Here is a 20,885-nt window from a genome sequence, read left to right as displayed (position 1 = left end):
AATTCAAAAGCTTCTTTTATACGAATGTCGTTTAATTTGTTAAATTTGGGCTGTACTTCAACCATAAACTGGACAAATAGTTTCCTAAGATAAGTATTTAGGCTCAGCTTGCGGCGTTGGTTGCGTTCAATTGAAAACATTCAAAGAATGACTTGGAAAAGCATAAATTGAAGAAAATGAAGGAAGAAGGTCTTGTTGTCTAAAATGATAAAACCAGTGTAGAGCAGATTTCCCTTGAAAAACTGGTACCATTCACACTAAGTTGTACTTTCTAATAGACACCTACTATGTTGTTTGCGATTAATCGAGACTTACCACGCAAGAGCTGAAAAGCGATTTATGAGATGCGCTAAAATTGGTTGGTTTGTGTTGATAATGTACAATAGTCAGAAAAGGACAAGTTTATTTCGGTCTAACCACGTTTGGAGCATAGTGAAGGTATTTGACATTAAACAGGAACAGACAAGAGATTTAAGCACGGTTTGATTCTTATGCGAAGTAAAATTAAAAAGAAAAATATCTAAACTTTTTACAAAAGAATTAGGGGTAAAAATAGAAAGCCCACAGAGCTTACAATGACCTGTAATAACATTACGTCATACCTTCGGTTGGTTCTGCTGTTTGCAATTTTTGGAAAAGGTCAAGCTCATTGTCCAAGTGCATGTAAATGCGAAGGAACAATCATGTCCTGCCAGATACCAGCTGCTCGGAATTTTCCACAAATGAAGCATACAACAAACTTTACAGTTCTCGATCTATCAGGTTCGTATGCCTAAGTTTATATTGTTCAAAGCGCTTATAAAAAATAAACATTTCTGTGAGAGCAATATGTTTGACAACTTAAAACAATTGACAACCGAAAAGGTTGACAACTTTGGTGTTGCATTATCTTGTATTTCATTACAATGAGACATTATCAGCAGCTGTATGGACTATATTTCACTGTTTTGTATACTTGCCGATTTAGAGAACAACATACTGAATATCCCACCAAACTCGCTTAAACATTTCCCACATTTGGAGGAACTAATTTTGGATGGAAACAAAATCTACTTCCTTGAAAACGGAGCATTTAAGGTTAAGTTAAAACTTTGATTGCGCAATTGATTTACAGTCACATAATACTGATGAACGGTGAAATTGTATCGACCACATTTTGATTATCTGCGCGTTCTATTGTACTTTACCTGAATCTCGAGGTAACTTAGTTCTTATCCAATTAACAGCAGCGTCTGTAACATGCAGGGTTGCCCCAAACTTCGTAAGTTATCGATGCCAGAAAATAATCTATATATGATAGAGGATGAAGTCTTTTCTGATCTTCCCAATCTTGAGGAACTATATTTGGCCAAGAATAAAATCTCTGAATTGCCAAAGCTGCAATCCAATCCCAAATTGAAGAAGTTTTGCATTTCCTACAATACAATCGATTCTGTGCCGACTGGAGCTTTTAAAGGTAATATTTTGGCAATTACGGCTAACAATATGGCATCATCTTACCGGATGCTTCTTAATTACTTTCATCCCTTTTTTGAAAATAAACTTTTTCATTTTCAGAAAATAATGAACTCGCTGAACTCAAACTAAGTGCAAACAAGCTCTCATCTTTGCCCCGCGGTGCTTTCCCAAATGACGTCAGTAATTACGTCACCTTAAACCTCGTCGCGAACAATTTTCGTGAAATACCTGAGGTGGTGAAAGCGATGACGCAGTTAACAAGTCTGAGCATTTGCCACAATCCTTTTCGGGTAAGGCAGGTCAAAAGACACAAGGCCTCTAATACTGTGTATCAAATTGTACTTACAGTACAAATTTAGCTTGATTTAGTCTAAGACTGTGGATCAAAAGAATTAAGCATACCTTAAAAAACAAAACAAACAGAAACCTTACTTTATAGGAAAAATTGCGTTCAAACTTTAAACTGTTATTAATTAGTGGCAAAAGTTATGTGAGAAGGCACACTGGTGTACCAAGTACAAAGTGCCTTAAGACCAAAAACATACAAACTCACACAAACGCAACGTTTCCCTATAAAATGACTGTAACTGACTATATTGTTCTTTCCCGTTTGTAGAGCTGCTGTTGTACTCTAAACATGGTAGCTAGCATGATGTTATGTAGAATCAATAATTTCTAAATTTAGAGGTTTGATACTTATTTAATAACTGCTTTTAATAGTTGCAAAGATCTTGTTGTAATTCCAGTTTTTTATATATACGAAATGCAACCTATGTCAAAGTGTGATATTTACCAAGGCATTCAGACAAGATGAATTTCTTCCTTTCAAATATCTCCGGGTTCTCTCGATGACAAACGTTGGTCTGGACGAATTACCGTCCAGCATGTCGGGTCTTGTCAATCTCGAAGAGTTATATGCTGGTCGAAACAAAATTAGGGCATCGACAATGACAACTATGAATTTCTCCACCCTCACTCAACTAACAATAAACGATAATGAAATTGAAAATTTGCAAGGTAAACTTTTTCCTATCAATCTCATCTATGTTGCATTACAAAAGAAAACATATATCAGCAATGTCGCATTGTTGCTAAATCGACGAACATAGTGTTTTCCAAACGTTTTTTATTTTTAAAGCAACACGTTGATTTTCAAAAGTAGGCTATCCTTTATGACCAACCATGGTTCCCTTCAACGTCGACAGAATAAAATGTAAAATTTCTATATACTGGAGAGCTTGATTGTCAATGGTTGTTGTACATCGAGTAGGTCAGCCACTCACATGTACAACAAGCGCTCTGACACAACAACTAACTGCGATATCCCAAAGTTACTCAGTAGAATATTATATTATGTCTTCTTGCTCTTATCTTCAAAAAAGCAGCCGTGTAAGAGATATCACTTGCTGAAGCGCATTTTGCACCGGACGTGCAACAAAGTAAGGGGGTTCGAGGGCATGCTCCATAAAAGCTTTGACGAAGAATTCTTATAGAACATTTTTTAGGCTACTGCCACTGTCTTATAAATACATCGAATGATTTACTGTGTTTCTTGTATGATTGAAAAATGAAAAGCTGTAAAGGATATATTACATTAAGTCTTAATTCGCATGCTGCGGACCGAAGTATTCCCATCCTCCATTTTGAAACATTTTGAAAAACATTGGACTAACCAGTTGTGGTTTTTTTACAGGTGATGCATTTAGGGGAACTCCCATGTTAAAAACTCTCGACCTCAGCAAAAATAAAATTTCTGATATCGATGACGATGTGTTCTCTAACTTACCGGGTCTGACAGAATTAAACTTGCAAGATAACAGGTAGTTTTTACGCTTCTGAGATTTCTTCTCTTTGTGGTTGAGAAACTGTTGCCAGAAAGTTTATTCTTATAAACTTTATTGATGGTTGCGTTACTGATTTTACTCGCAGATTGACTGAGGTTCCTAAACTACCAAGCATCAACTTACAAAAACTTAACTTTGCTGGTAATTCGATTTCGGTTGTCGACAAAGAAAAATTTGGAGATATTACTTCCCTTTCGTCATTGGTGCTTTCTCGTAACAACTTTACGCAACTTTCGGACGTCAAATTGTCATCAATGGTTAACCTGCAATCTATAAACATCTCATTTAATAACATATCCCAGTTGGAGAGGGAAGATTTTACAGGTGCTTTGACCGATGTATGAAAACCTGTTGCTAATGTTTTTTTTTCCAACCATTATCCGGTTATATGAAGAATTTTACCTGCTTGGGAATATTTTTAATCATTAGAAAAAACTTGCACCCTTTGCATTTCGGTTTTATCTTTTGCAATTGTCTATATTGTATCTTAGGCCTTTCAAAACTGACTACATTAAATCTCCGTGGCAATAGTGTTACAGAGATTGATGATGACGTTTTCGCAAACGTCAGTGGCCTGGAAAATTTGCATCTTTGTCACAATAGCTTGAAGCAAATAAATCCCAACGCATTGAGACGGTAAGACCAGTAATTAATCTAACATTAAAATAATTTAAACTCTGAGTTTTATGCTTGTATAGGCTTAAAAAATTGTCTGTTGTTGCATAGAATTCCCCAGCTTGAAGTTTTCACTGCAGATCACAATCAAATAGCAACCATAGACGAAATAACCTTCTCAGCAAATAAGAATTTAAAAATCATCTCGCTCAAGAACAATAACATAACAAGGATCTGCAGCAAAGCCTTTGCAAAGCTTCATAACCTGGAAGAACTGTGGCTTATTTTCAACCAGTTGACTGTGAGTAGGGCAAGTGATAGTTTATTTAATGTAATCTGTGGAAGTATTGTTCTATTTAAAGCAGTCATTTCCTGTATACATTATAATGTTTTGCAGGCACCCCCAAACGTCGAAATGAATCCATTACTTCGAGTTTTGGGCTTATGCAATAATCCTATCGGAAACTTACCAGACAGAGCATTTGAGGGACCTGAAGGCTTGGAAATGGTGCTTTTGAGAAGTTTAGGCTTAACAAAACTTCCTGAGAGCGTATTTGGAAACATGGATAAGATACAACACCTTCATCTTGCCATGGATAATAACTTAACTTCAGTACCATCCGTGGTAAATAATGAAGTTGACAATAGAGATTACGTTTTAGCGTTGAATGAAGGCCTTAGTGTAAATGATATATATGTTACCTGAAGATGCTTTTTTTTGTGGAAACATTATAGTGGTAATGGTTTGTGGTTTTCTTGGTAATGTTATAATTAACTATAGTTTTCATAAACGTGTTTATATATCTTTTCACTTAGGTCAGGAAAATGCCGCAGCTTCAAATTCTAAAGCTAACCGGAAACCCCATCAATAAAATTTCCTTGAAGGATTTTACAGGACTCAACAACTTACAAGAACTGCGTTTAGATGGCATGAAGCTTGAAACCGATGACGTCACCAAGTTATTTCCAGCCCTTCCAGCTCTAAGGTAAATCTCCCTTAAGCACAAACGCTTCAGCTGTTGTAATATTTTTAATAGTACGTGCTATACGTTGGATTAACCGTGGCTTGACTTAAATTCTTAATTGCACTTGAAGAAAGCTTTGGATTTTACGGAAAATAAGCTTGAAGTGGAATTACTATCGACATTTCGTGGGAAACACGATGTAGTCTCAAACAAAAAATCATTGCTCTTAATCACCTACCTTTTTCTATCCTCATTAGAACTTTGTACTTGGCGAAAAATCTTTGGCGATGTGATTGTGAGTTGCAATGGTTTGCCCTGGGAATAGATGGCGAGAGAGCTGCCATAGAAATCAAGGATAGGGAGAAAATAATCTGCACTTCACCTTCATCACTAACCGGAAAGAGAATTGACTACTTAAGACTGGGAGATTTTAGGTGACTTTCAATTACAACTGTCTTATTGACTTTCCTATCAAAACGACTGTGCTGTGTCAGTTTTAACATTTGTTTTAGACATTGTGTAGCTAGCGCCGTTGTATACGTTACCTGTACATCAGCTACTCTGACTTTGCCTTACGTGGCAATGTTGGCGTCAGACGATGTGAAAGTCCACAATAAAGTGTCGTACATACCGTTAGACGGCGGAAGAGAGAAAACTTTCATGGTGAATCCCCACAAAAGGTACCATATTCATAAGAAGTAAAAAAAGGATTCTTGCATATGTGCAATTGCAATTGTTACTATGTTTTCAAAACACAATTTGCTACATAAGTGATAAAGAAATTTAGATAGGGGTTTTCTTTGAAACTCTGTTGTTTAAAATGTGTTTACTTTTGTAGGAGTTGCTCATTTAGTGGGGTAAGCTCATATAATAAAACATAAGTTTTACAGTTTGCTGCAATTAAGTTAAATAAGCTAGCAACTAAATCCAACAAAATATGTTGAGCAGAAAAACCAACATCACTGATCTCACACCAGATACTCCGTATATGACGTGTGTCACAACACAGACGACATCAAGCGTTCACGGGTCGCATGACGTCAGAGAAACCTGCTTCAGGGTAAAACAGTCACTTGATAAGAAAGTCAGCAGAGTGAAAAGTTCAACCACGATTTTCCGCAATGAACGTTATGATGCTTGAAATATCTTATTTAGTTCAAGACCTTGCCATCTGCGATAATTAGCTCTGACAATGGTTTAAGGGAAAACACCGGCATTCAACGATGGATGTCAATTGAGTTTGTTGTTCTTTATGCCGTGTTGGGTGGCGTACTCACCTGTGCGATGATTGTGTCGCTCATTGCAGTTTCTATATGGTGCCGCAGGTATGAAAGGTTTAAACCGAGATGGAAAACATTCCTCTTTGTAGTAGACGTGACGCATTTGATTACGTTATAAAAAGCCTAGGCCTTCATTTTATTTGAAAATAAAATTATTTCATATAGGTCCAAACTGGAACGTGAAAATAATTATACAAACGTGAGTTCTCTTTCTGGAAATGTCTCTTGCACCGAAGAAAGCCGGGATCGAAATGGGGGATGTAGTTCTCAAGGAAAACGGCAAAATCAAGCTAGGGATAACGGCAATGCTGATGGCGTCATAATGACGTCTAAAAGTTCAACAGAAGGCTACGTCAATTCAAGATGTGTAGTTGAAAAAGACTCACGCACTAAGTTTTGAGGCATCACAAACACCAAAATGTACATAAATTTTGTATTTGTTACATTGTTTTGTAGAATTGTTATTTTACCGACGCTATAGCCTTGCAAATGTATACTTTTCAACAAACATAGCCTACTGCTAAACAGGCTTAACCTGACAATAAAAAATTTGAAGTCAGAATATCGTCACGTTTGAAATTACTTCCAATTGTGCGGATAAACCGCTGTTTTTCGCGTGCTTGATTCATTAATTTAACTTTATTATGCAATCTATGTTAACCGACAAAATTACATAATTACAATCGGTTTGTGCAGTTAATAAGGTTGAACTCATGTAAGATAAACATGACCACATTTCAACATTTCAACCAGCATTTCAACAACAGGTAAGAAACAAACGCTACACAGCACATGGTGCCATTGGTTGTAACATCAGCTTATACCAACTTGTGAGCAATCTTTTCCGATCACCTTGAAACATCAAGGGCTTATATATCCTCAGCAGGCCACAGCCAGGCTATTTGATTAAGCCAAGTTTCGCTAAACGTATGATGTCCAAATCAAATGAATTGAAATCAGAACATATCTTTTATTACGCCATTTACATCACAAACGACAGCAACAGAAAAAATTACCTCGCAATGCGACCAAGGTAGAAAATGTTTAACAATCGCATGATCTCTGTTCGTACGTGAGTTACAAATTATCGCAAAAGCAATAAATACGGACAAAGATAAAACGAAAGTAGGCGATTTGGCATTTTGAATTTAACAAACGTGATACACTTTCCAAACTGGCAAAAGTTTTAGATTCATCTGGAGTCTTTCCGAGTGGAGTTGGTAGGAAAAGTTTAATTCGTAAAAATCCCTGCTTAATTGTAGTGAATCGCCAATTTTGGAAAATTTGGCAAAAAGTGCACTGAAAGTATAAAATCATTCACAAGGCAGGTGGAAGTAAAGAACTAACGCTACAAGCGCTTGTAGAGAGCGCATTCAAAAATGCTAGGTCAGCTAGGAGATAAAAAAAGGTGGCTTTTACCGCAACAAATTTCGAAAACATGCAAAAATAATTTTCGTTTGCTTTTAATAACTTCGCGGCCAGTCAAGCAGACAATTAGGGTCACTGCTGTATCTAACAAATAATTTTCAGCCGCGGTGTGGATACTATTTATGTCAGTAAGCGTGCTGTACACTGGGCCCGGCACCTACTGATGGGATCAACCCCAAGGAGGCGCTGTGCTCCCTTGATTTCATCCTCAATGCCGCTATACCAGGGTTGCTGTAATCCGTTGCTCCTAAAAGAGAGCGGACATCAGCAAAGCGAATGCGGCATAAACCTAAACTTTAACTCAATAAAAGCAAAAACAGCAGGAAACACGAATAAACAATGCTACCGCTGACTAAATAAAAAATACCTTTAAACAACTCCTAAATTAAATATGGAAACGATCCATTTCTCTTGTACCTTGTCCGTATGGAGAATACTGGCACGAAGCATAAGTGTGTGAGGAGGAAGCGGATTGGGCTTCCGAAGGGGTAAAACTGTACGAAGACCCATTCCTGTGCGATCCGAATGAGTTTCCGCAGTGGTCGGATGATGAGCGATGTAGAGACGATGCTGCGTTAATATTGGAGCTGTTCCTAGATTGCAATCCGCTATAGGAATGTGAAGAAGTGTCCATGCCTGTGAAACGAAATCATTGACGATGCTAGTCAAGTTAGCGAAACTTTGTTAAACGTCACTTATAGTGACTTGGAAAAACTCAGTCATGAAGCCTAGGAGTCACTAAGACAACAAAATACCTGAATTTCCATGCGGTTCTCCAGTTGATGGCGGTGAAGCGGAAGGATTGGCTTCTTGATGTTGATGACTTGCAGTGGCAGACCCGTCCTGATTTTGATGATGTCTTGGAGGATGTTGCGATCGAGAAGAGTGATGCTGGCCAAGATTGTAATGACTTTGGGCGTGGGAGCGATGAGACGATCCGTCGGATGGAGAGACAGCGCCCGAGGGTGACGGTGGATGCGCTGAGTTTGGATTAACTGAAGTCTGATTGCTGGAAGGGTGATGACTTGAAACGGCGCTTGAAGGAAATCCAAAAATCTAAGAAAGATATCGAATTTCAAAAACTGCTGGAAAACAATGTTTAAGATATTCGCTCTTCTTTAAGAAAATAATAAACCAATGCTAAAAAATATTGTTTATGTTAATAACCATCAATGATTATGTTAATAACCATTAACCATCAATAACCATGTGTTTAATACATTTTTGTAATAACAACGCAAACTTTACATTAATCCTGAAACAGCTTTATAAAATTCTGATATTCATACAACCCACCGATGGTCCGCTAGATGGTGACATGGAGTGGTGATAAGGGCGAATGGGATAAGCGTCACCGAAGGCGGCCGCAGAAGAATATTGGCTGTACCGGGCTGCGGCGGCGGCTGCCGCGGCTGATGCCCCCATAAGGCCGTAAGCAGCAGCCGCACTTTGATTTAAATCGTTCTCGTATCTCATCTGCTGGGTCGGATGGGGTACAGGTGGGGATAGGACGGTTGGGTGGGGCCTGTGAATAGACCCAGTGGGGTCTAAAGATACGCATAAATGAAAGCGGTTTAATAAGAGTCACAAAGAGCCACTTTTAGAATAAATGACGTAAAAACAACGATCAACGTCATATATACGTCATCGTACCGTGGGTGGAGACCGATTCGTTTATTGGTTGACCGTGATGGCTGGCGGTTGGTGGAAGCACGTAATTGTGATGCCCCATCGCTCCCGGTACTGGGGGGTAACTGATGTGGGACGAAAGATGGTGGGGTTGAGGCGGAATCCCGTGAAATTGCTGGGCAGCCATCTGCTTTCGCCATCTTGCCCTTCTGTTGCTGAACCATACCTGTAAATGAAAAAATTATTTTCAAAAGAAGATAAGATACGTTTTAGGGGGTCAAAAAATAATATTAAAAACATTTCCAAATATTTTATAGGTGATTATTTTATAAATATTTTATAGAACATAGATGATGCGGACCCTTAATTTTTCATATATAGCAAAGAAGATTTTCAAAGTTCGAAATTTTTGTAATTTTAACAAGCTTCTAAATTGGTAAAGAAAGCTTTGAAAGACTGAAATTATACGCAAAACCGTACCAAATGAAACTTGTAAAATCGTCAAGTTTAGGGTAAAGAAATAAAAATATTAGACAGTTGACGCTTAAGGCTAAAACGACGCCAAGGAAATGTTTCGAAAACCTCGACCAAAATCAAAGACTGTTTTATTTATGAAGTCATACGGGGTCGAGTGTTACAGTTTAATTATCAAAATACGACATCAAACCAATCGATGGCTGAGTTCATAACAAGGAGTCAGTTGGCTTTGATTGGCGTTTAGCTTCGCGACGCCAGGGCCACCAAAGACATAGGACGGACAGCGGTGCTTTGATAGTCCGTTGTGGCTATTTACATATAAACAATCGATTATTACAAATTAAAGAATTATGGCAGCATACCTTGCCTAGGGTTTAGTTGGCCGCCGAGTGGCAACTTCATTGCTTAAGGCTACAAAATATTACTAAATGAGCGTTTTCCGTTAGCGGTTTCCTTACGAAAGAGAAGAATATATGCTATTTCGGCCACATCAAATATTTCTGTAAACAGCGTAAATAATTCCCCGGATAATTACCAAAGCGTCTAAAACAAGGGCGATGTGGATTTCTTTCCTTTACCTTTTGTCAAACTCTTAGATCTAGCAATAAATGTTCGTATTCGCGTAGCTTTTGCTGGTTGTTTTGGTTGTAACATGTTTTAAATGTGCTTGCATGGAATGTAAAACTTTTGTGTACGGAACTTGATAATTAATTCTCAATGATTTTTGTGCACCAATAGTTGTGCACTAGGTGGCGCAGTAGAAGTAAAAAAGCGACCAAAAGTCCTTTTCGGCTTTCTTTTCATACGGGTATGTGTATAAGACAAATTAACTTTTTTATTCAGATTACAGCACTTTTTACGTTTTGATGAATGCCAACTCATTAAATATATAACTATATTCATGACGATGATTACTATCAAGTAAACTGCAACATGCCAGCACCGCACACTGTGATGTATAAGGCTAAAAAATGGCCAATATTGGAAAAAACAAATCACCTAAACGTTGAATTTAGTGAAAAAATGTGAAAAATCTCGCTTAAAAATTTACGTGAAACAAAGCAATGTAGCAATTTTACAGCGAATACGTTCAACTTAAGTTGGGAGAAGATTTCCTGGTTTGTTGCCGGCAACCAAGAGCGGTCTCTTTGTTGATGCTGACGATCCACCTCCGCGCAGCAATATCGTGACCCGTGTGACCTTTGAGATGTCCGAGACCGCAATTAAAGAATTCTGGCGACACATAACGTTAACAAGGAACATTGGACAAATATAGTGGGAATTTTTTCTGCTCAATATTTTGGACGGAATCTTTTCGTATGTAAGCGTCACAAATTTTTAAATAAATATCGTAAAAGACAATGCCGTTGACGTTTCTTACCCTAAACCAAAGTCATCACTTCTGTGTATTTCAGCCGCCCACATTGCATGTGCCCCGGCAGTCGACCACCTAGATTGCGACAGGCTAACTGACAAGCGAACGACTGTGTAGTGACGCCAACCACGCACGCATTTTGCTTATTTTCTTTTTGACTCTTACAAGCTAGATTGACGCAATCGAGGTACAGAATGTTCTGGGCTGTTTCGAGACCTAAAGTTGCGAGTCTTTTGGCTGAGGTTTTAGTCTGTTTATGCGAATACAAACATACAAAGTTGAGACAATATTGTATCAACGCGTTTTTTGTACCTGTACGGATGGTTTCGTCGGCCGTGTTACGAGGATAATAGCTGTTGTGGAAATAGATTACGCATATCTATAACAAACCATCGCAGAAATGTAACAATTTCACTCAGAAACTTTTTTTCGCAGGAGAGCCTGGTTTCACTTCATCTTATGCACGTTAATTATTACGCACAATGTTTAAAACACTTTTTAAAAAAAACATTGCAGAAGTCAAAACAATGGTTTTACGTAGAGCTAACATGTATAATACAGTACAAATTGACTATAAATTTACATGTTGGGGGCAACTATACGTTGTGACATATGCTAACCTAACAGCCATGAAGGGTTAGCAAACATTTGTCTAAAAAAACGTGTGCGGTATGAAATAATAAGAAAAGAGCCAAAATAGAACTATTTACAATAACTCAATTTATTTGGGCCGGAGGGCGACATTGGCCTCATTCAGCCAATCACAGGTCCGGGACCAGGTGTTGTCAGCAGTCCTGGCCAATATTGTCACTTGTTTGTTGTGATTAACAAAATCGGTGACAGGCTTAAACCCAATTACTTGACAGATTAAACGATTCACAAAGAGATCACGAAATCTAAACGTAGGTATACCGGATTCAATTTGTCTGCAAGGTTAAAAGGTTGTGAAATAGGAAACGGAAACTATTGTTAATGTGGTAAAATTTCACGCCCAAAATCTGGGACGTTTGCTGGGTTAAATACATTTCTTACGATGGATTCTGCTACTGATGCAGGGAATATTCAGTTGTTATATTATATATATATATATATGTATATGCATGTTATATATATTAGTTGTTATATTCAGTTGCTGTTATAAGTCGCATAACACGACCCAACCAATATGCCCACCCATCAGGATGTTATAAAAATCGAAGTGATAAAAGCAAAATAAAAAACTACAGCTTAAAAAATAAATAAATAAATAAAATAACTAATTAAACAAACAAGAAGTATCCCAAACATTTCTCATCAAAACAACCTGCACTCTGGCTTCTGTCAGCCTCGTTCTTTGTGCGAGCTCCTCCCGCGTGTATATGTCCGGATAGTGGGTCCGCTCAAAACATCTTTCCAGCTCGTCAAGTTGCTCCGCAGTAAAGGTCGTCCTGCTCCTCCGCTGCTTCCTCTTCAACGGAAGATCCGGTTCGGACTCGCTCTCGGATCCACCGTCTCCGTCGTTGGGATCGCCGCCAGAAGAGGTAGATCGGCTCCCTTAAAGAAATTTTTTTGATTTTAATTTCTTTTTTAATCGAAGTTTCAAAACAGAGATAAAAATTAGATGGCGGTGATATGTGCCGAGGTAACAGTTACAAACTCGACTGGCGCTGCGAACTGATTGCGATGTATGAATCAGAATGTCAAATAAGATAGAATCGCTGCTCAACAAACACAGAGAAAGTTTTTCAAATACAGCTTTTCGCTTCAACTGGCCTCAGGCGTATATGCCCTATTTGCGAGCAAATGCCACGTATATGATAAACAGACCCAAAACAGTATTTTGAAATGTTCCGTCACCTCACGTTTTGCATGTTACGCTTTTTTGTTTCAAATCAGAAACTGTTTTGCTGAAAATAATACAGGTTTTATCAAAACAAAAACATAATATGGAGCGAATTTTATTGCGTAAGCCAGACAGAATTTGAAGTACAAGGATGAAAATCTTCACAAACGGACCGCACTGGCGCCAGACCCGATCCCTTGTTGCGAGTACAACCACACTAGAAAGTAAAGATTTTTTATCTAATCATCTATCATCTCCGTTGATCAGACTTTACACCAACCGCTGCTTAAACGAAAAAAGACGTCATCTGATACCAGATTTTGACATTAAGGTGTTCCTCAACAAGGTCTTTCGACCCCAATGAAGGTATTTTTTCAAGCAAGCGAAGCATCAAGAGCTATCGTATTATCATCTACCTACAAGGTCTAATGTGTTTATCACGAAAGTAGAATTCAATGTCGCCATTTTGACGGTCTTTGCGCCTTACCAATGCGGTGATAAGTTAATCTATAACGAGACATACGCAAGTTGTGTAGAGATTGCAAACAAAGGCAGAAGCCTAAGCTACGGAATGAATAACGTGTTAGCGTTTACAGATATGCATCAAATCCATGTATACACTAACCGCATGAAATTAGCTCCGAAAGGTTGGGAGAATATCAACCATCCCAGCACCCTGTTGACTGCGAGACAGTCTGGCGTGTAATTTGAAAACCATAGAATAATTTGCCAGCGGTTTACTCTGCACTGAAGTCATGCGCAATTAACCTGTTATTACGAATGTCGGACATGATCGTAAAATCGTCTGCGAGGCTTAGGGCCTGGGTTAAACACATCATTTCTAAACAGACTAATACAACAGAAGTATTGTACAGCATTTTGCGTGTTCCAAGATAGACCAACTCGTTCATCAGACGTCTCTATTTTGACATCTTTTACCCTCACAGCCGTCGCAGTTTACGCTACGTAAAACGAAAACAGCATCGAGCTAATTAGCGTTACAAAGTCTGCAAAACGCGAGCTGCGGTCAACAAAAGGCCATAACAAAAACATTATAGCATCGTGGGTATTTGTGGCAATACAATGGCTAAGCAGCTCAACATTTCATGGTCTGCAATTATCCTTTATAATTATATACTCAGTAGGCGAGTGTGCTACCAAACTTAGCCTTCTCCACGTCATTGACAAATGTCTTGATGGCGTGGACATAATACCTTATGACGTCACCATGTTCCTTGTTTACGAATGACATTAGTTTCGAGAGCGAGGTCCCAAGAGAGAAGAGTCCGATTAAGGAGGAATTAGACTCTAGAGCAACTTCCGAGAGCAAATACCAGAAGTCGTTATTATTAATTCATAAGTTCACCATAAGGTCAGAGCTCAAGGCGACAGATATTTGCAAATTCCAGAGTCGAAATTCAAAAGTAAGGGCATTGAGGGTAATGTTTAGGTAAATAAAGGTTTAATAAATAAACTTGGTCAAGTAATACTCTATCATAAAGGAGGTAATATCAATTTTAAGCTTTAGTCTTTTCCAGTTCGCTTTCGGAAAAGTGGGAACATCATACGATGTCTATAGATTTATTTTATCATGTAAAGATTCTAAACGAAAGTTGGAGGAAGCAGTTTTGATGACTGCGCTATGAATAAGATATCGCGTGTGTGGTAATAATCATACCTTTATGATGTCACAATAGCGCACCGGGACGCCACTGAAAAACGTGTGATGGGTTGAGCCGAAAAGCGGTTTAGAGCTAGGTAGTAAAGCCGAGTCAAGCGATTTAACGGGTTTGAGTGTTACAAGTGGCCGACAATTTCGAACTACGATCCCGATTTAGTCTCCTAGACTTATACGACGCGATGAACGAAGAGAATTGGTCTTCAAAAACCGTTTGATCGAATGTTAAACAAGATGTCCCGTTGAGATGTTAGCGGCGGAACATCTGGAAATCAGTTTTGAATTCCGAGCCAACATTTCAAAACAAATGTGTGGTCGGAAACGCCAAGTATTAAAAGCGATTCTGACCCTCGATGTACACTACCATCATTCCGGTGCCTGACTGTCAATCAGAAAATTATCGCCCGCCCTTTTGAAAGAGATTTTACTGGGCATTATGACGCAAAAAATCGCGAGTTGTCAATTACAAAACTTATAAAACCGTACGAGAACCAAAATATACCAAAGTTTTTGATGTAACACGTTTTTTAAAGCACGTTCCTGAATTGATCATAACGCTGCTGAAATGGGTCGCTGTAGGGGATTCCCATACTACTAAGACTAACGTTGGAGTCCCATTCTATGGTAAGTTCGGCTGTGGATGAAAAGTCTCATGTTCGCAATAAACGTAACATAGGAAAAACTACTTCGCAAAAAAACCACCTCGGATCCGAAGTAGAGACGCATTCGTCCATTTCCGCCGAAATTGCAACGAATCGTTATGAATGTTCCGTTTCAAAATGAAAGATATTTCGAAAGATTCGTAAGACGGTGGAAAATAATACGAAATCTGCCGCCGATTTGTCCCTTGTAATTAATAGCGCGAATCAACACTTTCTGTGCATCAGGAAGAACTGCCCGCTATGAGAATCTTAACTTTTGACACCTGTGAGACAAAATGGCCGCCCCGGGCGCAAGCGCAATACCTACACCAGGTATTTAGACCGTGTGGGAAAATGTGTCATTACGTATATATCAGCCTTTATTATGCTCACTTCGATGTAGTTCAAAAATGGCCAGAAAGTTTAATATAAAACTACGAGACGGAATTAACCGTAGCGATTTGAATTTTAACATATGTAGCTGACGCAATTAGGGGTTACGGAAGTTATTCATAAACCAACTCACCATTTTGTCTAGTAAGGGAAACATTCTTAAATTTTCGATCCTTTTTGAGTCGGTTAGTTGAAGACAAATTATAGTACTACCAGCAAAAAGGAATAAAAACAAATTTTCAAAATCTAAAACGCGTAAGACACCTGATACCACCAAGGTTTCAAAGCAAACTATACAAAACTCTTCCATTTATCACTTTAGCTATAAATTACGCGCTTAGCTAACGTACCAACCCGCTGTCCATCAAGTATACATTTCCCTTTAGCAAGTGAGCGACGCAAAGGCCACGCTCGCAGCAAGTAATTGGTTATTACACGCGCGTTCCAAGTCGGGCAATTCGAAATCGGGTTTATAGCTGCGGAAAATTGGCCAAGCTCAGAAATCTGCGCGCGCTCAATTCCTGGCATAAGGTGTGGAACGACTGCGTAAAATCAACGATAAGCAAGGAACGGTTTGTCCGACATATGGTGGTCTTGGACGCAGCGAAAGAAACCCGAAGAACGCGGAGAAACAGCCCGACTGACAGCTCATCAAGCGACATTATGATGTCATGTTGAACATTATTATTCCAAAATATAGTTCCACAATTACTGGAAGAATGAAAGGCAAACTATTTCAAGTTTAAATCAAGCGGTGAAATAAACCACTTTGAAGATTTTCACCTCCAAATAAAATTATATTATAATTGGAATAATACATAATAATTTTCAAACTTTAAACAACAAGTGATGGCAAACGTAACTACCTCAGAAAAAAAATCACACTTATAGTATCGCTTCTTATCCTTTAAAGTCGGAATTTTTCGCTCGCAAATGCACCGATTTTCGCAAAAGCTACCTTTGATACGAACAGTAAAGTTTGAAAAGTTGCAATGTAAACAGATAAAGCAAACACATAAAGGCGCAAATAGTCAGTTTCAAGGCAAGTAAGTTTGTTTATTCTCGAATTTAAGAACGGAAAACCATCGACTTTTTCGTCATAATAATATCCCGCCCAAAGCCAAAAATATCCCGCACTAAAACGTAATGAGAAACAACGAACACGTTTCCATATGCAACAAGGCACCCAGCTGTGAAGTAAAGATACTCCACCAAGGCTGTTAGAGACAGATTTAATTAAGTGGTGACAGCGCAACCTAATGGTCTTCACAGCGGGGCTTTTTTCAATGCAAATTACCTTTGACCCTTTCGGAAAACACGTCATAACAACAGCAACAAAACTAGGAACGCCCTTCCTTTTTACGTCAGAGACCTTTCCTTGATTTTTAACAGTCAAGACAGCAGCAGTGGTTATTACTGGCATCGAAAAGCGGCTCAGAATTCGTTACGAACGGCTCGAAGCCGTTTTTAAAGCAGCGTGAGGTCTGTTGTTGACTCTGCGCTAATAACTGATAACAAAAGAAGAAAGTGTATTGGCGTCGCACCACCCCGCTTAGAAACTATTTCACACATCGCGCCACTATCTCTGGGCATTCCAATGAGGGCGCCTTCAATTAGATAGAGTAGGTCCATCTATATGCGATAGGTTCATTAAATATGTAACATCGTAACATAATTGCAAAACAAAACAAAAGAGACGGCGACCAACCACGAAGGAGAACATTTGTCGGTCAACCAAACCGAATATAATCCCTTTTGCGTGAAAAATGCAACATTTAATGAGCAGCAGGCTTTCTGGATATATGCGCGAGTTTGACCATAACGTAAGAAAATAAAAATGCTAAAGTTGACAAGGCAGCAAACTTGAATTGGATCGTTTGAAACGTAATTGAGACTTACGCCGCCAAATTTCAAAGACATTGTAGTATTCAAAAGACACCATGCAAGTGCAGTTACAGCATATAGCTCTGTTCGCTCACCTGCTTCCGCTTGTTCGACTTCGTTATCTACGTCACACCCTTTTGCCCGAAGTGTCCTGCTGATCGAACTGACAGAAGGAACAGTTCCACGATCGCATATTCCATCCTAAAGCAGATTTTTCTTACATTATTTGCCCTTGGAAATGCGTTCTCCAGTAACAAAAATGACATAAGGTTTTGTAAGGAAGTTTTTCGTCACCGGCATGGTATATAGTTTTAAACTCGTTTTACAATACTCGGTGGTTTTCTTATTTGAAGCATCTGTATCGGGAACACTTGTTTTCAAAACGTTTTACGCACATTCTTTTCGTTTGCTGCCGAATCCACTTCTTAGGATAACTCTAAATTCGCTCAAAAGCATAGCTTGGTTTCAGCAAAAAGATGCAGATTCTGACAGCACTTGCCTTGATCAGTCTTTCCCGAATTTCCCAGCTGAAAATGCTCGGGTTTTCTCTCTTGTATTCTTCTATCTTGTTGTCAACTTCTACGCTGGCGACTTTGGGCTTGTTTCCACCAATCGCCCCCGGTTTAATAGAGCCCGTTTCCTGGTATCTGGTGGGTGAAGCGGTAAGGGTAAAATAGGTTCGTGAATCTCAACTCTTCTCTAAGCGAAACTGCCAAATTAAAATTTCAATTTCCAACCTGCAGAGGATTTTGCTGACGCAACCATGAGAAACTCTCAGCTGACGACTGATGACGCAAGGCCTGACGCCATGTGCTGCCATTTCCACGATCTTATGACGTATGTGGTTGGGGAGGGGTCGCCCGTTGATGAACATACCCCCTAATTGGTTCACCCTGCCTTGCCCTGAAAAAGTTAAAACTCGACAAATGAAACAATAAAAAAGTCGTCAAAAGTTTCGAAAGCCCGTAACTCGTGCACCAACAACTTCCGCAAGCAATGTTGTAATAACATCCGTTCAACCGAAATCATTTAGACCAGTCAATACATTGTTGTTCTAAATATAAACATTTCGGCAAGATCAGTAAGACCCGACTTTGCGCTCCTAAGGATTAGTTTGTGGTGATCAAGATAATTCCGAGGAAAAGCACGACACGAGCCAATGCAAGCAATGATTCTTGATTGGAAGAGGGCGAAAAGTGACAATTGTGACGTTATCTGACGTAAACAAAGGATTAAACAAAAGTGTTAATGCGTCTTTGTCTCTTTTGAAAGCGACACTTTAAATATAAACATTTCTCACGTCCTGCACCGGTTTATACACCTGTGATATCTAACAAAAATGTACACAACTTACTTAAAACAATCTACGCTGCATCACAATTACCGACGCTTACGTCACAATATGTAGAAAAAGATAAAATGATTAAAAATCGTTTGATATTAACCGCCATTGCTCAAATTCTCATCTTCATGACGTAATTAAGTTTTATCCAAATAAATAAACAACTACGAGTGGATATTTTTACAAATCTCATGACAGAGCTATAAATACCATACCGAAACACAGTATAATGCTAACATTCTCAGTTTACAAAAACTTTTCAAACCTGCTTTCCGTCTCTACAATCGTTCTACATCTCTCTTTAAAACTACAATTTATTTAAACGTCTGCAATTTTCATCATAAGATGTTACATTACAGATATTACAAGGTCTACAATAAAATGAGGAGAAAACCCAGCACGCTGAATGCTACCAAGGTGAGCTAAAATTAAAGATTCTGTGTGTTTTCGGCCAAAAAAAGAAAAACTTGCACGTGACCAGACACGCGAAACAAGGTGTGTGTGTGGAGGAGTAATATCACCACAACATCCCGGACTGCCGTTTAAGAAAATTTCTTCCACAATATTGCCCCCCACTCTGCACACACAGACGTTCTTCATCTTCACTTATAATGTCGCTCTGTCTGGACACTCATGCATTGTTACGTAACAAAATAAGCGGCAATTAAATTCTCGTATCGCGACAAAACTAAGGAATGTGATTAAAATCAAATCGTGTTGTGATTGGAGTTTAATAGCCATTGCCTCATAGTCGAACATTATGACATCACAATGGCAATCGAGACATTGCAAATCGAGATAAAACCGTGGGAAACTTATAGGAAAGAGCGTCTGAAAAGCGTCTGTACCCTTAATTACCCAGTAACTACATGGGATCAGGTAATTCATTTTTATAATAATCGCAATTTAGTCAAAATAAAATTTAAAGTAAGAAAATTTACCTTAAAAATGGAGAACTGTTTCAGCCATTTAGCATAAAATTTTTCAGAAAAAAGATTTCTATGTTGAAAAACATAAGTCGATATTTTCAAGAATATAATTTGCATAAAGATTAACCACATAAGTTTTCCATCAATAAAAACAACCGCTCTACATTTAGGGCGATATTTTTTCGACACTATTAATAATGCATTGGTTACAGCGTATGATCGGGTGCTGAGTTAAACGTTTAGGTTTAATCGATGTTCGAGATCGATTTAACATTTTCAAAAACCATTTCGTATTTTATTGCATTTTCGTCACATTTATGATCAGGTCAACATTATTTATAAATAACAAAATCAAATCAGTGAAATTTAAAATTTAAGCTTTTCCTTGATAAAACAGCAAACTTTTATAAAAACAATGGAATGTCTTCACAGAAAATTTTCTCATAAAACAATGTACGGTCACAGGATTCTAATGAAGATGTCACAATCTCAGAAAATTCATGTTGTTAATTGGAATAAGAATTGTTTTAACCGATTTAATAACATACAAATTAATTCAGCCAAATACCTTCCAGAGGAAAAGTGGGCATAAAGTTAGTCGCCGGATGCATCACGCTTGCTTCTTCTCTATGACACGATCATGAATTTATCTGAGTAAAATTATCTATAAATTTAACCGACATGCTGCAAGAAATAATAAAATCATAAATTTTAGTAAAGATGTCAAAAAAAGCAAAGCTAAACTAATGTTTCTCGTTTAGAGAAGTTATCATAATAAAATTCTAAATTTTATAACTTTTGTTTCTTGTTCTTCTTTACTTTATATGATTGAAACGTTTTGTTTCATTTTGACAATTCGTTGAGGTAATTCTGTTTCATTTTTATCCAAGAGTACAGCACTTCAAGCAAATAAATGCTTAAAAAAGCCACGTAAAATGGCGGCAGTCGAACCAGCACTACAGCTGTATAAGAACAAGGGGCAGTAAATGTCTAACACAATATTTGAAAATTGACGATCTGTTGGGAATAATTCAAAGGTTGAAGGTTCAAAAATACCAGTTTGATATCTATAGGTGTTATTGTTGGCATGCTTCGTTACATTACTTAAAGCTTACAAAATCTCAA

General features: G+C 38.2%; 2 protein-coding genes across 2 annotated transcripts; one reads left to right on the top strand and one right to left on the bottom strand.

Annotated features, from left to right (window-relative positions):
• Positions 1-545: 545 nt before the first annotated feature.
• Positions 546-6,793, top strand: LOC143446774 (uncharacterized). Its single transcript, XM_076946565.1, has 16 exons — positions 546-762; positions 968-1,077; positions 1,246-1,456; positions 1,558-1,748; positions 2,256-2,475; positions 3,152-3,278; positions 3,388-3,626; positions 3,794-3,938; positions 4,029-4,218; positions 4,315-4,542; positions 4,734-4,903; positions 5,140-5,316; positions 5,395-5,562; positions 5,831-5,942; positions 6,038-6,207; positions 6,328-6,793. Exons 1-16 carry the CDS (start codon positions 576-578, stop codon positions 6,560-6,562), a joined length of 2,880 nt encoding a protein of 959 aa, XP_076802680.1. The 5' UTR covers positions 546-575; the 3' UTR covers positions 6,563-6,793.
• Positions 6,794-7,112: 319 nt separating this feature from the next.
• Positions 7,113-20,446, bottom strand: LOC143447217 (paired box protein Pax-3-B-like). The gene is made up of 10 exons (XM_076947206.1): positions 20,329-20,446; positions 18,227-18,392; positions 17,989-18,136; positions 17,585-17,690; positions 12,375-12,604; positions 9,244-9,445; positions 8,887-9,137; positions 8,346-8,646; positions 8,008-8,226; positions 7,113-7,837 (listed from the first exon to the last, which is right to left on the bottom strand). Exons 1-10 carry the CDS (start codon positions 20,369-20,371, stop codon positions 7,716-7,718), a joined length of 1,788 nt encoding a protein of 595 aa, XP_076803321.1. The 5' UTR covers positions 20,372-20,446; the 3' UTR covers positions 7,113-7,715.
• Positions 20,447-20,885: the final 439 nt, after the last annotated feature.

The sequence above is a fragment of the Clavelina lepadiformis genome, chromosome 2 (genome assembly GCF_947623445.1).
Source record: "Clavelina lepadiformis chromosome 2, kaClaLepa1.1, whole genome shotgun sequence".
NCBI classification, from domain to species: Eukaryota; Metazoa; Chordata; class Ascidiacea; order Aplousobranchia; family Clavelinidae; genus Clavelina; species Clavelina lepadiformis.
The sequence above is the reverse complement of the archived record's forward strand: the minus strand, read 5'-3'. Positions and strand labels throughout refer to the sequence as shown.